The sequence below is a fragment of the Labrus mixtus genome, chromosome 10, assembly GCF_963584025.1.
Source record: "Labrus mixtus chromosome 10, fLabMix1.1, whole genome shotgun sequence".
In the NCBI taxonomy this organism is placed as follows: Eukaryota; Metazoa; Chordata; class Actinopteri; order Labriformes; family Labridae; genus Labrus; species Labrus mixtus.
The window spans coordinates 11,881,850-11,896,483 of NC_083621.1; the positions used below are offsets into that span (position 1 = coordinate 11,881,850).

The following is a 14,634-nucleotide window of genomic DNA, read 5'->3' on the forward strand; positions in this document are numbered from 1 at the left end:
TTCTCACCTACAGTTTTACCTCAACAAATAGAGTTTCTGGCTTTCTCCTCCCCTCATGTTCAGCCTGAAGAAGCTTTTTTACACACGGTTACATTTTCTTTTTCATACTGGACACGTCAAAGCAAAAGCATGTGTGAACTGTTACGTCCTTAGAAACATCAAAGTTCCCGTCGGATGGCAACTTGTTAGCTAAGTACTCTCTTTTTACTGTTTTATGATCAATCAATCATCACTGTGACAACAGGGACAGTCATCTGGTTTGTCTCCCTTTAGACATAAACCCGGTTGTACCACAGTCTGTAATCTTGTCCAGCACATAAAGGCACTGAGTTGAATATGTAAAGGTTTGAGACTGCAAGTACATCATTTCACAGTCCAACAGCACTCAGCAGTCGTCCTTTTTAATGACTCACAGACTGCTAACAGATGAATCCAGAGATAACAGTGATCACAAGCTGGTTTCATCTCTTACTTCTAATGAGCCAGAATTTCTCCCACGCTACAAATTTATTTCCGTAGGTTAAGATTAAGCTTTCATTCATATTTGTGTCAACACAGTTTTCACTTATTCAACTGGGAAAACATTTGCTTTTAGCACTTCACATCTCAGTGATTCACAGCACATACTTTAGTTCAGCACCCTGACATGCGAAGTCCACAGCCTATACACCTGTGAAACAAGGGGGACTCTGTGTCAAATTCATGTTTAACAGCCACTGGTTAAAACCCACAGAGATCTACTCTACATTTACAAACTTACACAAAGCAATCACCTATTGCATGCCTAGATAATCAGAGGAATGCTGTATACAGTATATTTATATATATACATATATATATATAAATATATATATATATGTATATATATTTATATATATACATATATATATATATATATATATATATATATATATATATATATATATATATATATATATATATGTATATTTCTAAGGATGGATAAAGTCAGGACCTCTACTTCAACTATTGAAGGACTTATATTTACCATTAAAAACACGTCCCAGGGGTCTCCAACCTTTCTTCACCTGAGAGCTACTTTGAAAAAATGAAAGTGGCCAAGAGCTACTTGCATCAAATCGCTTGCATTTATAAACAGAGTGTATGGGAGTGTACTCTACCAAGTGTGTATGGGACTTAAAGCTTTTTGATTTTCTGAAGAATTTTAGCAAATTGTCAAAATTTTGAAACTCAACTCCTGCTCTAAAACTGACCTGCAACAGCTTCAGGAAAAAATATGTACACAAAGTGAAACCGTCTGATGGTGAGGTCATTGAGAACTTAACAGGACTGTTAAAAATACTTAGAATAAGAAGAGATTTTACTCTCTCTAAAAGCTTCGACTGAAAACTCTCACACTCTCAGATCACTCTTCTTCCTGCTGATTTATTAGATTATCTTTTATCATCTTAAGGTCTGAAGTTAAAGACTGAAGGTGTATTCTGCATTTTTAGAGCGTTTTTTCTAAACTGGAGTGTTTACTCCTGCAGCTCAGGATATTTGAGCAGAAAACACAGGAGTCCGTCCTCAGCCAAGTAAACTGTGGTGTGGTTTATTAAAAATGAGAATGTAATCCAAGCTAACAACAGGATACAAGTCCAAATAGAGTTTCTGGGGGAACTGGGATGGATGTTGTTATTTCATAGCCAGTGAAAAACAGGCTATTAAAAGTTTCCACAAAGTAAACTTATTTAACTGAAGGTCATATCTGTATTTTTCAGGTTATGAGGTTAACATGACAGTTTAATTAATGTGCCTCATATAAGCCTACAGTATGTCATGGGATTTAGTCGTGAACCACAAAGCACAGAATAGCAGTAGCACGTCCAGTGGGGATCTGATTTTGAAATTGTAGATTTAATTTCTCCATGTCTGTTTTCTCTTGTTTTTTTTTTTAATTTTCCTAGAAGAAGTGTCTTGGGAAAGGGAACCAAGCAAAGTCATGGAAAGTGCAAAAGACAGTGTAGATCATTTGATTTACAAAAATCACTTTTGTTTATGCCAAGGAAATGATGCAGTGGCTTTGCCCTTTCAAACTAATGTTGCAAGAAATGTTGTAACTTCCGTGAGCCGATGTGTAAAGAGGGGTCATGAGCTCTCATAGAGTAAATCAAAGTGGCCTTTAACAGTGCTTATCAAGTGCTAAACTTATTTTAACAGATTTGATACGGAGCTGCTAAAGGCAAAGACGTGAAAGTCTACATCAACATTTCATCACAATCCACCTCATAGCTGTAGCGATATTTTAGTGGACAACTGTCAATGCAATCTATAGACATATGCTGTTAACATGAATTATTTACAAAGTAACATATAACTGCCGTAAATGGACAGAATAGCTGACTAAAATGTCAAAGCTGCTAGCTTTTATACTGGCTGTCATTCATCCCTCATAACCTTTGTGATCTTCTCTGCTCACAGCAGTGTGTCAGTGACCAACGGTCAGCTGATGCTGTCAGTAGTGACTTTGTGTTCGGTATTTTTCCTCAGAGCATTTTTTAATCAGCACAGGCTTGCTGAGATTTTTTTTTTTCAACGGTCTTTGTTTGTCCACGCTGCAGCTCAAATCCTGAACCCTCTGGTCACCCAGCACCACACCAACATTACCATCCACACACAGCCTCCTCCTGCTGGTTTAAAAAAGAATCTGGTTCTCACATCACAGCGGGATCCATTTCTTAGTAGTGACTTTAGAGAAATGGGATTATTTATACACTATCAGAGATGTTACATCACATGTCCAAGCTACTCACTGGGATAATAAATCTATGAAACAAATCAAACCCTTTCCAACTCATTTTTCTTCATACTACTCTGAGCTGTTCTGTTCTGTCTCTTCTGATGTTTTTCCTTCAGGGAGAAGCTGAGCGAGCTCCGTCGGGAGAAGCAGAAGTTGGTGGAGAAGATTATGGATCAGTATAGAGTCCTCGAGCCCAGCATGCAACCTCCTGCCAGCAAAGCCAAGTACTGTATATAAATGTTACACCTTTCCATTTCCACCTTATCAGTTCATCACACCTGTGCCTTCAAATATGACACCATGTTCCTACTTTTATAACAATACAGCACAATACATCAAATGGACACCAAACTGTAGAAATTAAGGTAGTAGGAGTAATATGGTTTGCTTTAAGTTTAGACAGATAACAGTTTTAAATTTGTTTTTTAAGTCAACTTTGGTTCTGGTCTGAGTTATTCACAACACAAATTATGACCATTTGTGTGTTAGAGAGGAGTTCAACTCGGTGCTCATAATTGTATAGCATTATGCTGTAATTACAGATTTGAAAAAAGTCACATTTTGTCCAGTCCATTAAGTTTGTATAAATATTACAAAGAGCACTCTAACCCCAGATTAAGTCAAAATGTTGTTTCAACAAAAAGTAAACATCAAATTCTTTCAAACAAATGACTTTTCAGGACTTTTGTATTTTGTAGTTTTAAAGGTTGACCTCATGTTTAGTTAACACTGGCTGTTTTTGAAACCGTGTACTACATACTATTATCTAAGTATGCAGTATATACTGTATACTGCATACTGAGTTCAACAGTAGTATGTAGTATGACTGCCAGTCGTCGGTTATTTTGCAGTATGCTTGGCACGGTTAAACTGGTTTCCGGTCCTGGAATGCGGATGTAAACAATAGCCCTGGAGGTAATTAACAGAATTAAAATAAAACAGGTCTGCAATCTCTCATATATTCTGTCATTTATACACAATGCCCTGGGTTGAAATATGATTGGCATGCTATTAAAATTGTAGTATACTTTTCAGATATTCAGGTTTAACTTTTACTCAGCTGTGAATAATATGTAGTAATAGAGCAAGCCAAGCACCCTGTAATTGCAGCTGCTTGTCCAGCTGTGGCACATGCACTGTACAGTCTACAAAGCAGGAAAATCCGAGGTGGTAAGACATATAAATATATGAACATGTCATATTTGTTATTGGTTCATGCCCATAATGTGGCAAGATATTCAGAAACCACCACCTACGAGTTCAAACAGCTGCGCTCCGGCATTTTGATCTCTGACCTGGCACTTTGCATTGTGGGAAACAGTACGCGAGGTAGACTGGTACGATGCATACTGTACATTTTTCCCGAATCAGTATGACATCCTGGTATTTTTGGCATACTGCGGATCTCGCAGTTGTTCGCATACTGCATACTGCATTTTGGCCAAATCAGTATGTACTAGTAGTATAGTACGTGGTTTTTGACAACAAACGCACTTAAGCAGCCATGTGCCTTTTTTGTCAAAAAAAGACATTTTGTTGGTTTAGAAATACTAACTGCAGAATGTTTTGCTCTGATGACAGCTGGCATTTATGAACTGAGAGAGCTCCTAAGACAGACAAAAAAAATCAACGCTGTACTTTGTTGTTCAGTTTTCAATTTTATTATTATTGTTTCCAATTTTTACAACATTTTGTTGGACTCTGTATAAGCTCTTTGAAACGACAGTCTGCTGAGATTTTGACCTGCAGAGAAATATTTAGATGACACAATGATTTTTTTATCCAAATATTTTTTAGAAGAGGCTTTTCTACCAGATTTTTTTCAGAGACACAGAAAACATGTTTTTTTTCCGTCTCTTCTGTTTTGGTTTTGTTTAGAGACGGGCTCCCTCAAGCTTACTTAGCGTCACATGCCATTGTTGTGAGGTCGAGCCTGAAACATTGTGGCATGCCCACAGTTGAACTTTGTGTACTGAGTTTGTCTTGAAGCTGTTTGGGTTTTAAAGCAGGATTTGAGGTTACAGAGCAATACATGTTTTACTCTTTTAATGAAAACTGTATTTTTACTTGATATAAATTCATCATGGTATCAGAGATGTATTATTTAAATTCCTACATGGCTGATTGTCTTTGTCAAAAGAAGAGTTTTCTTTCCTTTTGTTTGCTCTCTATTATCCTTAAAGCCAAAGTTATGAGAGGACATGTACCTGTTTTGATCGGACAGCGGGAAAGTAAAAATAATAATAATTGAAAACTAACTATTGTTATGGTTTTATTGTTCTTGTGTCAAAAAAGTGCTTTTCTCTCTCTGACAGTGCCACAAGTTAGCATGGCTCTGACACTTTAATTATAACATTTCTAAATGGATTATTTTGATGTCATGGTACAAAGCCGTTCCTTTGGCATAACAAATGACAGCTGGAACCTTAAGGAATATTTTGTTCTCATTTTACTTTTCACATCAGAAAACAAACAGCATAATGCACAATGCATTTTTGTGAATAAGAATCATCTGTTGTGACACTTGGCATCCTCCTACTGTTCTCTTACAAATCAGGGCATTTTGCTTTTGTTCGTGTGTTCACAAATGCACACACACACACACACACACACACACACACACACACACACACACACACACACACACACACACACACACACACACACTCTCCCACCTCATCCCTCTTTGTAAATGGTCTCTATCCTCTGTGCCCTCGTAGGAAATCTAACTGGATTGCAGACAGGATGAAGAAGCTAATCAAACCCCGCGGAGGAGGAGGGAAAGAGGGACGTGCCCTCTCCACCGCCGCGGGCAGCGTGGAAAACCTGGCGGACAGCCCTGAATTTACATCCGACACACACACACCTCAGCCTGGTGAGACCACACATACACACAGACTAGCACACTACCTCTCACAAACAGCAGCCGACTGGTTTTCTCAAAGATATGCTCACATGCTCACCCCATCAAGCGAGGCTACAGGCATGCATACAAATCATCTCATGACTACCAAGTGTGGTCAGCATTGATACTGCTTGGATCTCCCCCTGCAGAGCACCAAGACTTATTGAGGCAGGTTTTCTCTGCTAACCACATGTTGAAAGGGAAAAATTTGGGAGGCTTCATTCTCTTTTTATGCACCGCGACGGCTGAATGAATTTAATGGATAAGGGAGGAGGGGGTGGGGGGGGGTGCAGGCGTTTACAAAGCCAAGATTCAGGCCTCAACCTGCATTCTGATCTTTTTGCACTCTTAATGATACTATTATTGTCCCCATTTAATTTTATTTTTCATTCCTTTGTGTTTTTTTTTCTTTCATCTCCCTAAAACCCTGCTTTCTTAAGCTGTGTGTCATCTGGGAGAACCGAGCTCTGTCTGTTACTTAGCAAGGGCGCTGGTGGTTTTATTGAGCCTGTATACCAAATAGAAAAACTCCATTCCTCCACCACACAGCATGTGTGTCATCCAGAATATGATGCATGTAGCAAACATGCACAAGCAAAATGAACGAAAATCCCAGGGTAATTACTCTTAATAAATTACATAAAGCTGGTTTTACACACAGATTGTGAGCAAGCATACACATTTAGCACACACTACACTACTTCCAATCTTTTGTTTGGTGACATTTCTCAAACCATCACGCCGACATTTAACCCTGAACTCAACCTAAGCCTAATGGAAGGTTAACTTGACCTTAACCACTGCTCTCAGGTCAGTCGTTTGGCTGTAGCTGTTATTCCACATGCTCTGAACAGACCCTGGTTCTGGCACACGAGTTAAAAAAGATCTCACTAACCTAAGACTCTAGGTCTGAATTTATTTATCATTTCATTAGTTGTTATTTTTTTGTTTTAGATGTAATATAATTTACATTTAAATTAATTAGGTGGCATTCTTCAATATAAAATCCATCACCTTATTTATGCAACTCAACCACTGTCTTAATGTTTCACATTTGAAATGCAATATTTTAAAGTTCAATCAAACCTTGCACTGATTCTATTGAAACGCGGCAGTCAGATATTAAACCCACTCAGCACTGTTGCTGTTGTATAAAGATGATCTTCAATAAGTTTAATGTTTTTTGCGTTGCTTTTTCAGAAATGCTAGTGCTGTTTTCCCCACGACTCTTTAAATCCACGCTCCTTTTAATTTTACACCTGCTGCTAAACTTATTTTCCTGTGGGACAATTCAGTTGAAATTGAAGATGAAGTTTTTTTCATAAATGCAAAGTGAAAAAAATCTCTCCAAAAAAAAAAATCCATAAATGGGTTAGCAATTGTATTATGAAAAAACTATTACTTGAAGAATTGGAGGTGGATTACAGTTTACGGGTATATGAATATATACTCAACACTTCAGCTTTTAAAGAGTGATTGAATACTATTTATGAATGCTAAACGAGGGTTTTTAATGAAGGTTTATAATGTTCGCTTCAGCAAGTGTTCATCATTTTTCCCATGAAGCAGTTCACACGATCCCCGGCCTGTGGTTGAGGGAGCCGTCGGGCAGTTAGGAGCCCATTTTAGAAGTTCAAAGTTTAGCTCAAACGATTTGCACAGCAAACAGAGGGAGCCTGGAGTTGAACCACTAACCTCTCATTAATAACAATCCTGATCTGTCATCTGTACCCTTCATTTATCGCTACACCATCCACTGTCAGAGTCCCTAAGTGCAAAGAAAGATTTATGAAAACCGTTTCTTTACCCTGAACTTACCTGCTGTTTCAGACCCCCGCAGTGCTCCAGTATCTCCCTCTCCGATGAGAAGAGCTCTGTCACAAGCAGATCCAGAAATCTCCGTTCCCGGGACCCCAACCATGCGCTCCGGCTCTGGGGGCCGTCGTAAACTGGGATCACGTCACGGCTGGGGGCTCGGGCTGACCAGAGGAGGCTCTGGAGTTTCTCAGTCATTCAGTCCAGGTGATAACAAAACTCCTCCCCGCCTGCGTTCCAACCAGAACACCTCCACTGTCCTGTGGGAGGGAGAGCGAGGCCAAGCAAACACAGAACAGGCAGGGGACGCAGCACTGACCAACCAGCAGAGTGTTGAGGAGGGTGAGAGCAGAGGTGAGCAGGAGAAAGTCGAATGAGGAAGATCAATGGTCGTACACAAATCACCACCCTTACAATACTCTTAGTGGTATTATCTTGAAAAAATGATAAATGATAAAAATAAGATGGTTTTTTTGTATTTTTTATAAAAAGAAAAATAAATACTTATGTTTAAATATTTTAAAGTGGTTGTGTGTTTTTGCAAAGCTACGTGCACAGCATTGAGAGACGTCTTTGGGGACACAAGTGAAATGTCAAGCTGAATAAAAATTGGACTGTAAAGTACAGCTGAGCCTGGAGAGTGGCCGTAACATCTACAATCACTGAAGATACAGCTAATTCTCTTCTTACAGTTTTTCTCAGTCGCTTTGGTACATTTCTCAGATCAGAATTGAAATTCTCAAAACTACTTGTTCAATCTTCACATCATTGTGTCACTTGTGCACATTAAAAAAGCAGATTTCTCATTTCTTTGAACAAGTTGCAAATGCTTTGGTACATCCATGCAAATGATTATGTACAATTCTGCTGTTTCCTACATTATCAATGGCTTATGTCACGTTGATCAAAATGTATTATAATGGGTCTCTGTTGAATAGTCTCACCCCCCACATTATTTAGGCATTAGTTCATCGCATAAGTCTTTACATGCAAAATGGTTGAACAAGTTGTCATAATATGTCAAGCATAGTTCTATACATTTCCATTAGACTTTTTTTCTAAATCTGTCCTGAATTGGTAAATTGCTCCCAGGTGAATCTCCATCGCTCCAACATTATCAGGCAATGGTTTGCGACCCACAACAGGATGCTGATGGACTTCCTCTCCCCCTACTCCCCATTCCTTAACCCCATAGAGGAATATTTCTCAGCATGGAGATGGAAAGTATATGATCGCCAGCCACATACACAGACGACCCTTCTGGCTGCCATGGATGCAGCGTGTGATGACATCACAGCAGATGCCCGCAGAGGCTGGTCAAGACACTCTAAAAGATTCTTTCCACGCTGCATCGCAAGAGAAGATAGTCGTCGTGATGTGGATGAGAATTTGTGGCCCAACAGACAGGAACGTCAGGAGGTGTAGGAAGACTGCACTGTAATTCCTACAGCACTGCATGTACAGTTTTCCCTAAGGAGATTGTCCTACGTTCACATTTCTAATTGTGTTTTTTTCTTTGTACTATGCAGTGCTGTCTTTTCCTTTCTGTATCGCAATGACATGGTCTGTCAACAAATTACAGTACAAACAGTAAAAGCGCAAATGTGAATCTTGTCCAGTCTCTTGCAATCAATCTCCCACATTCACTAAGGTGTAACTTACAATTTACAATAACTGTCATCAGACTAGTTTATATCAGAACACCCCTCCAGAGTACACTGTTATATTGACAACATGACTAAGCAATTTGACTGTCTTATCTGTACACAATGACTTGTCATTCTGATGGCACTGACATGTTCATTGACACAGATATTTCCTTTTGAGAGATGAACTAAGGATTTTGAGCAAGAGACTGGCTTTTGCAGGTAATCCATGGTGTTTTGCTATTTGTACGAATTGTTTTGAGAAATGCACTTACTGTTTCGCAAATGTCGAGGATGATTCGAGAAATGTACCAAAGCGACTGAGAAAAACTGTAATAAAACATGCATGGGCCTATTAGACTGAGATCTTCCCTGCCTTCCAGACAATCAACACTCGGAGTGCAGACATGGCAGCAGCCTGAGAAAAAAAACTGCAGTTCACTCAATTCAAAAAACAGTTTTATACAACATGCTCCTGGCAAACACTTGTAATGGTTTTGTATGTCCGGCTTTTTAAGTAAAAAGGTTTTCCTTCAAGTAGTTTAGAATACATGAATAAATAAACTCTCCAGTAAATGATTTCTAGTGTGTGCAAGATGTGGAGGAATGAACTGTGTCTCTATGGAGCCCCTTCACTCACAAAATTCTGTGCAACATTATCAGACAACTTCAAATTAAACAGACTACACCAAAGTGTTGATAAGAACACAGAATATGTTCAGATGTATTTTTTTTTTTTTACTACTGTGGCTTATTTGTATTTTCAGCTCCTTTCTTTTTTCTTTGCACAAAGGAATAATGATTCTACACAGACAGAGTCAAATGTCTCACTCTTCAAAACAGGCCCACTTGAGGGGAAAAAGAGGAGCCATAATATGCAACCCAGTGCTTAAATGCTCGTGTTTTATTCTGTTGCTAGCACATCGAAGAGTTATTATTGCACCTCATGTCTACCAGACAGAAAAAGGCAGATTGAAAAAGCTTAGTTCTGGGCTCTTTACCCAGTTAGAAGCATATTCAGCCTTTCAGCCAAACATCTTGTCTGTTTTTATAGAATAATCACATCCCCAATGGGGTGAAAAACTGGATGTCACTAACTTCAGACATAAAACTACTGCAGTTAGTCGACATAATGTTTAACTATATGCCAATCGGCAAACTGATTTAGCAGTGCAACATAAACTGTAGTAACTGTGGCTAAAGCAATTTAGCAAGTTAACAGGCAAGCTTCCACTCCATAGAAACGTCTTTATCATTATGTATGTCCTTGTCAAGGACAAAATGCTCAGAATCAAAGGAACTGTAAATATAAAGCTTTAGTTTTCTTTTTGGACTTCATTTTCATTCTTCGTAGTGTGGAGTGTTTGCCTATGATTATTTAATAACAGTTCTGCTGTGTGCTTGCAAACAGTCTATTATAGATGAAGCCATCAGAAATATAGGACTATCAATTTACATTTTAGGAGGACAGTCATATTTTAAAATATGAAGGTTGGTATGTGTAATTAAACAAAGGAAGTAATATTGAAATGGAGCAGAACTGGAAAACGTAAAAACACTTTGATGTAAATTTCACTCCAGCATTTAACTGTGGAGCGATACGTTGTTTATCTTGTCTTCAATAAACCTTTCATAGATTAACTTCACATGTTCAGTGCTCCTACCCGTCCTTCTGGTCGTCTCTTATCTAAGTTCTCTCACTCAAACTTTCTCAATTGATCACTTTTATGTAATTCATGCTTAAAGGCAAAAAGAGTAAACTGTTGGATATCAGGCAATCATAAAATGTGGAATATCAGCGCTGAATCAAGGTGAATGTAGGGCATAAAAATAGGAATTCAGATTCCTAGTAAATGTGAAAATGTATTTAAGATTTAGTACTGAAGTAAAGAATCCAAGAAATGATCAAGCCATCTGCAACCTAGCGTGAAGTGTCACTCTGAGGGTCGGATTTACGCAGAGAGCAAAATAAATACATAAATCTAATGATAAACCTCTTTGTAACCCTCAGATCTGATCTGTGCTTAGCGGGATGAACATGGACAAACTCTGCCATCTGGCTCACATATGGTCGAAAATCCAATTTCATTTTAGGATTCCTGTGTAAACCTAGTCATTGATCAAATGGCAAATAATCTGCTCAAGTGAGTGCTTTAATGAGAATCCTTCACTCCTTTCACTGCTGCACCAAATGGTGTCAGTGTAGAGCCGAGCTGCTTTCAGCATACAGACAGACAGACAGATGGGGGGCGGGGGGGGATTAGCATGCAGCTTCCCAAATGAGCAGACCTGAGAGTTTATCATGAAGCTAAAAGGGTCCTCTTATGAGTCAGGCAGCCTGCAAAGAGGCCCTGCTCCCCAGATTAGGATGGAGATATGTCAGCATTTCCAGCAGGGGTTTGTTTTCTAGTGAGTGTGTGTGTGCAGAAGACAACAATGAGGATAACAGGCCGTCGCTCGTACCCTGCAGCCAGCCCTCCCCAAACACACATCCTGAATTATGATTTGCAAATGACAAATGGACCGCTAATACAATTCATGAATTATGTAGTTGTCATGGTGACATTAATCAAAAAGCAGGCCCTTTTCTCTCGGCTCCAAACATTGTGTTTGTGGAATTGAGATGCATGACGGGGGCTGCACACCGAGCCGCCTGAGTGAGCGCAGGGCAAAGCGATAGCTAGATATTGGTTCTGCCAGTCACTCAGTGGCTTATTATGAGTGCATGCAACAATCACACGCCCTCAGGCACACAAACAGACAGCACCCGCTGACAAAAAGTGAAGGGTAAGGCTTTAAATTCTCAAAGGAGGAACCTTGTGGATGCACAGACAGCAAGAGGATTCACAGGTTGTTGTTTTCTTCATTTATTGACCCCAGTGCGATATTGAGAAATACTATAAGAGGGGCATTCGAAAAGGAGGACGAACCAAAAACACAGAAATGTGATTTGCTTGCAGTCTGACCTTTGTTTATTCAGAAGGATAAATAAAAGAGTGCCCTCTCCCTGGAAGCAAAACAAGAAGCAGTCAGAGAAAAACCTTGGAGAAAAAATATTGAGAGAAAAGTCTGGCACAAAATGAGTGATTAAGTGCCATCTTCACCCCTGATCCCCGAAGCGATGAATGATGGATGGTTGCCTTGGTTGACATCACAGTTGGATCTCGAGAGTCTTCTCAGCTGCTTAATTATTAAGTACCTGAGGGGTGTAACGGTATCAGATAACATCACCTTTTCAACCCGAATTTTCAATGTTTTTGGCTTTCTCTCCCAATAGGACTCTTTCTGTCTGAGAGCTGCTCTTTCTATTTCCTCTTCATTATGCCTTCTCTCCCTTTTTTCCAACCTAAACTCTCTCCTGTACATCTTTCCCCATTCCCCCTCTCTTCCCATTTACCTCCTAGCCTGAGCTATCAAATTTTAATGACTATGTCTTCCTAAAGAGCCTCCAGCGACCAAGACTTCGCTTAAACCACTTAGTCCACTAACTGAACAGGCAAGGCATCCTAAATACTTAGTGCTGCATTAGATTTTGTTCAGACCTGGTCCCGGCCTCTGAGATGAATCACTTCATCTATCAACTGAATCCAAATCAAAGTGTTTTTTTTCCCTCCCTTCGGTCTTGGTTCTGCAGTCTTGCTGATTTAGAATCAGTGCACACCATTGAAACTTCACTTTGTGTTAATAAAAAGTTGGAATTCATAGATTGTTGTTAGGCTTTTCCTCCCAGCAGAGGCCCTCCGCATGGGCAGGCAGTAAGACAACAGAGCAGCGAGGTGATCTTTGATCGAGATGCGGTGGTGTAATTCAATTAATTATGTTTTGCTCCAGGCGACAGAAGTTGGGGAGGGGATCATTGAGAGGGAGCACAATACAACTGGGTGGAAAAATAACAAGTGGAATGTGTGAGCACACACCGGCTGACCCTGCAACCTCGCCTCCTCACAAAACTGTCAAAATCCCGGTGCTTTCAACGGGCTTTTACTCAATGAGGTTAGCCCAAAGGTGAGTCTGTTCATCTATAACTTCCCTCCCTCTGCCGCCGACCCCCCCCTTCCTCTTTACACCACACTCATGCTCGCTTACTCTGCCTTGCTCGGGATTGTTTCTCCTCTCCTTACAGTTTGTCCCTACTGCCTCTCTCCCTCCTCCTCCTCCTCCTCCCCCCCCCCCCCCCCCCCCCCCCCATGCACTTCCTTTCTCTCCCCGAGTGTATTAAGGGGCTTTGACGCTCTCAGTAAAAGCTGATTTATTCTCTTGGTGGTATCGATCGGTTTCTGCATTAAAGATTATAATTCATTACCCCGGCCCCTTTTAATACATTAAACACTCAAAATAAAAATAAAATAAACCCCCACACCCTACCCACCCAGACTCCCATATGTCCCGAGGGTGCGGGAAAACACTCTTGTCGAGACGTCCGGCCTGTCATCCTCAGCCCCAGAGCTCCACCTGTGAGTGTGTGTGTGTGTGTGTGTGTGTGTGTGTGTGTGTGTGTGTGTGTGTGTGTGTGTGTGTCTGTGTGTGTGTGTCTGTGTGTGTGTGTCTGTGTGTGTGTGTGTGTGTGTGTGTGTGTGTGTGTGTGTTTAACCCACTCAGACGAGGAGATTCTAACAGGAGGAAACAATCAGCCACACACTCATGCAGTGTAGACACAATGTAGACTGTCACACATTGTCAGATAGATAGATAGATAGATAGATAGATAGATAGATAGATAGAGAGATAGATAGAGAGAGAGATAGATAGATAGAGAGATAGATAGAGAGATAGAGATAGATAGAGAGATAGATAGAGAGATAGATAGAGAGATAGAGATAGATAGAGAGATAGAGAGATAGATAGATAGATAGAGAGATAGATAGAGAGATAGATAGAGAGAGAGATAGATAGAGAGATAGAGAGATAGAGAGATAGATAGATAGATAGATAGATAGATAGATAGAGAGATAGATAGAGAGATAGATAGAGAGATAGATAGATAGATAGAGAGATAGATAGAGAGATAGAGATAGATAGAGAGATAGATAGAGAGATAGATAGAGAGATAGAGATAGATAGAGAGATAGAGAGATAGATAGATAGACAGACAGATAGATAGATAGAGAGATAGATAGAGAGATAGAGATAGATAGAGAGATAGATAGATAGATAGATAGAGAGATAGATAGATAGATAGACAGACAGACAGATAGAGAGATAGAGAGATAGAGAGACAGACAGACAGATAGATAGATAGAGAGATAGATAGATAGAGAGATAGATAGAGATAGATAGATAGATAGAGAGATAGATAGATAGAGAGATAGATAGAGAGATAGACAGATAGATAGATAGAGAGATAGAGAGAGATATAGATAGAGAGATAGATAGATAGAGAGATAGATAGAGAGATAGAGAGATAGAGATAGATAGAGAGATAGAGAGATAGAGAGATAGATAGAGAGATAGATAGAGATAGATAGATAGATAGATAGATAGATAGAGAGATAGATAGATAGATAGAGAGA

General features: G+C 39.7%; 1 protein-coding gene across 2 annotated transcripts in view; it reads left to right on the forward strand.

Annotated features, from left to right (window-relative positions):
• ccdc88b (coiled-coil domain containing 88B) overlaps positions 1 to 7,995 on the forward strand; it is a 44,322-nt gene extending 36,327 nt beyond the window's left edge. For both annotated transcript variants that reach the window (XM_061048270.1, XM_061048272.1), the window contains 3 exons: positions 2,875 to 2,982; positions 5,479 to 5,633; positions 7,494 to 7,995. In XM_061048270.1, the coding sequence (XP_060904253.1) occupies positions 2,875 to 2,982; positions 5,479 to 5,633; positions 7,494 to 7,855 (625 nt within the window). In that variant the 3' untranslated portion in view covers positions 7,856 to 7,995. The remainder of the gene's footprint in view (positions 1 to 2,874; positions 2,983 to 5,478; positions 5,634 to 7,493) is intronic.
• The last annotated feature ends 6,639 nt before the right edge of the window (positions 7,996 to 14,634 follow it).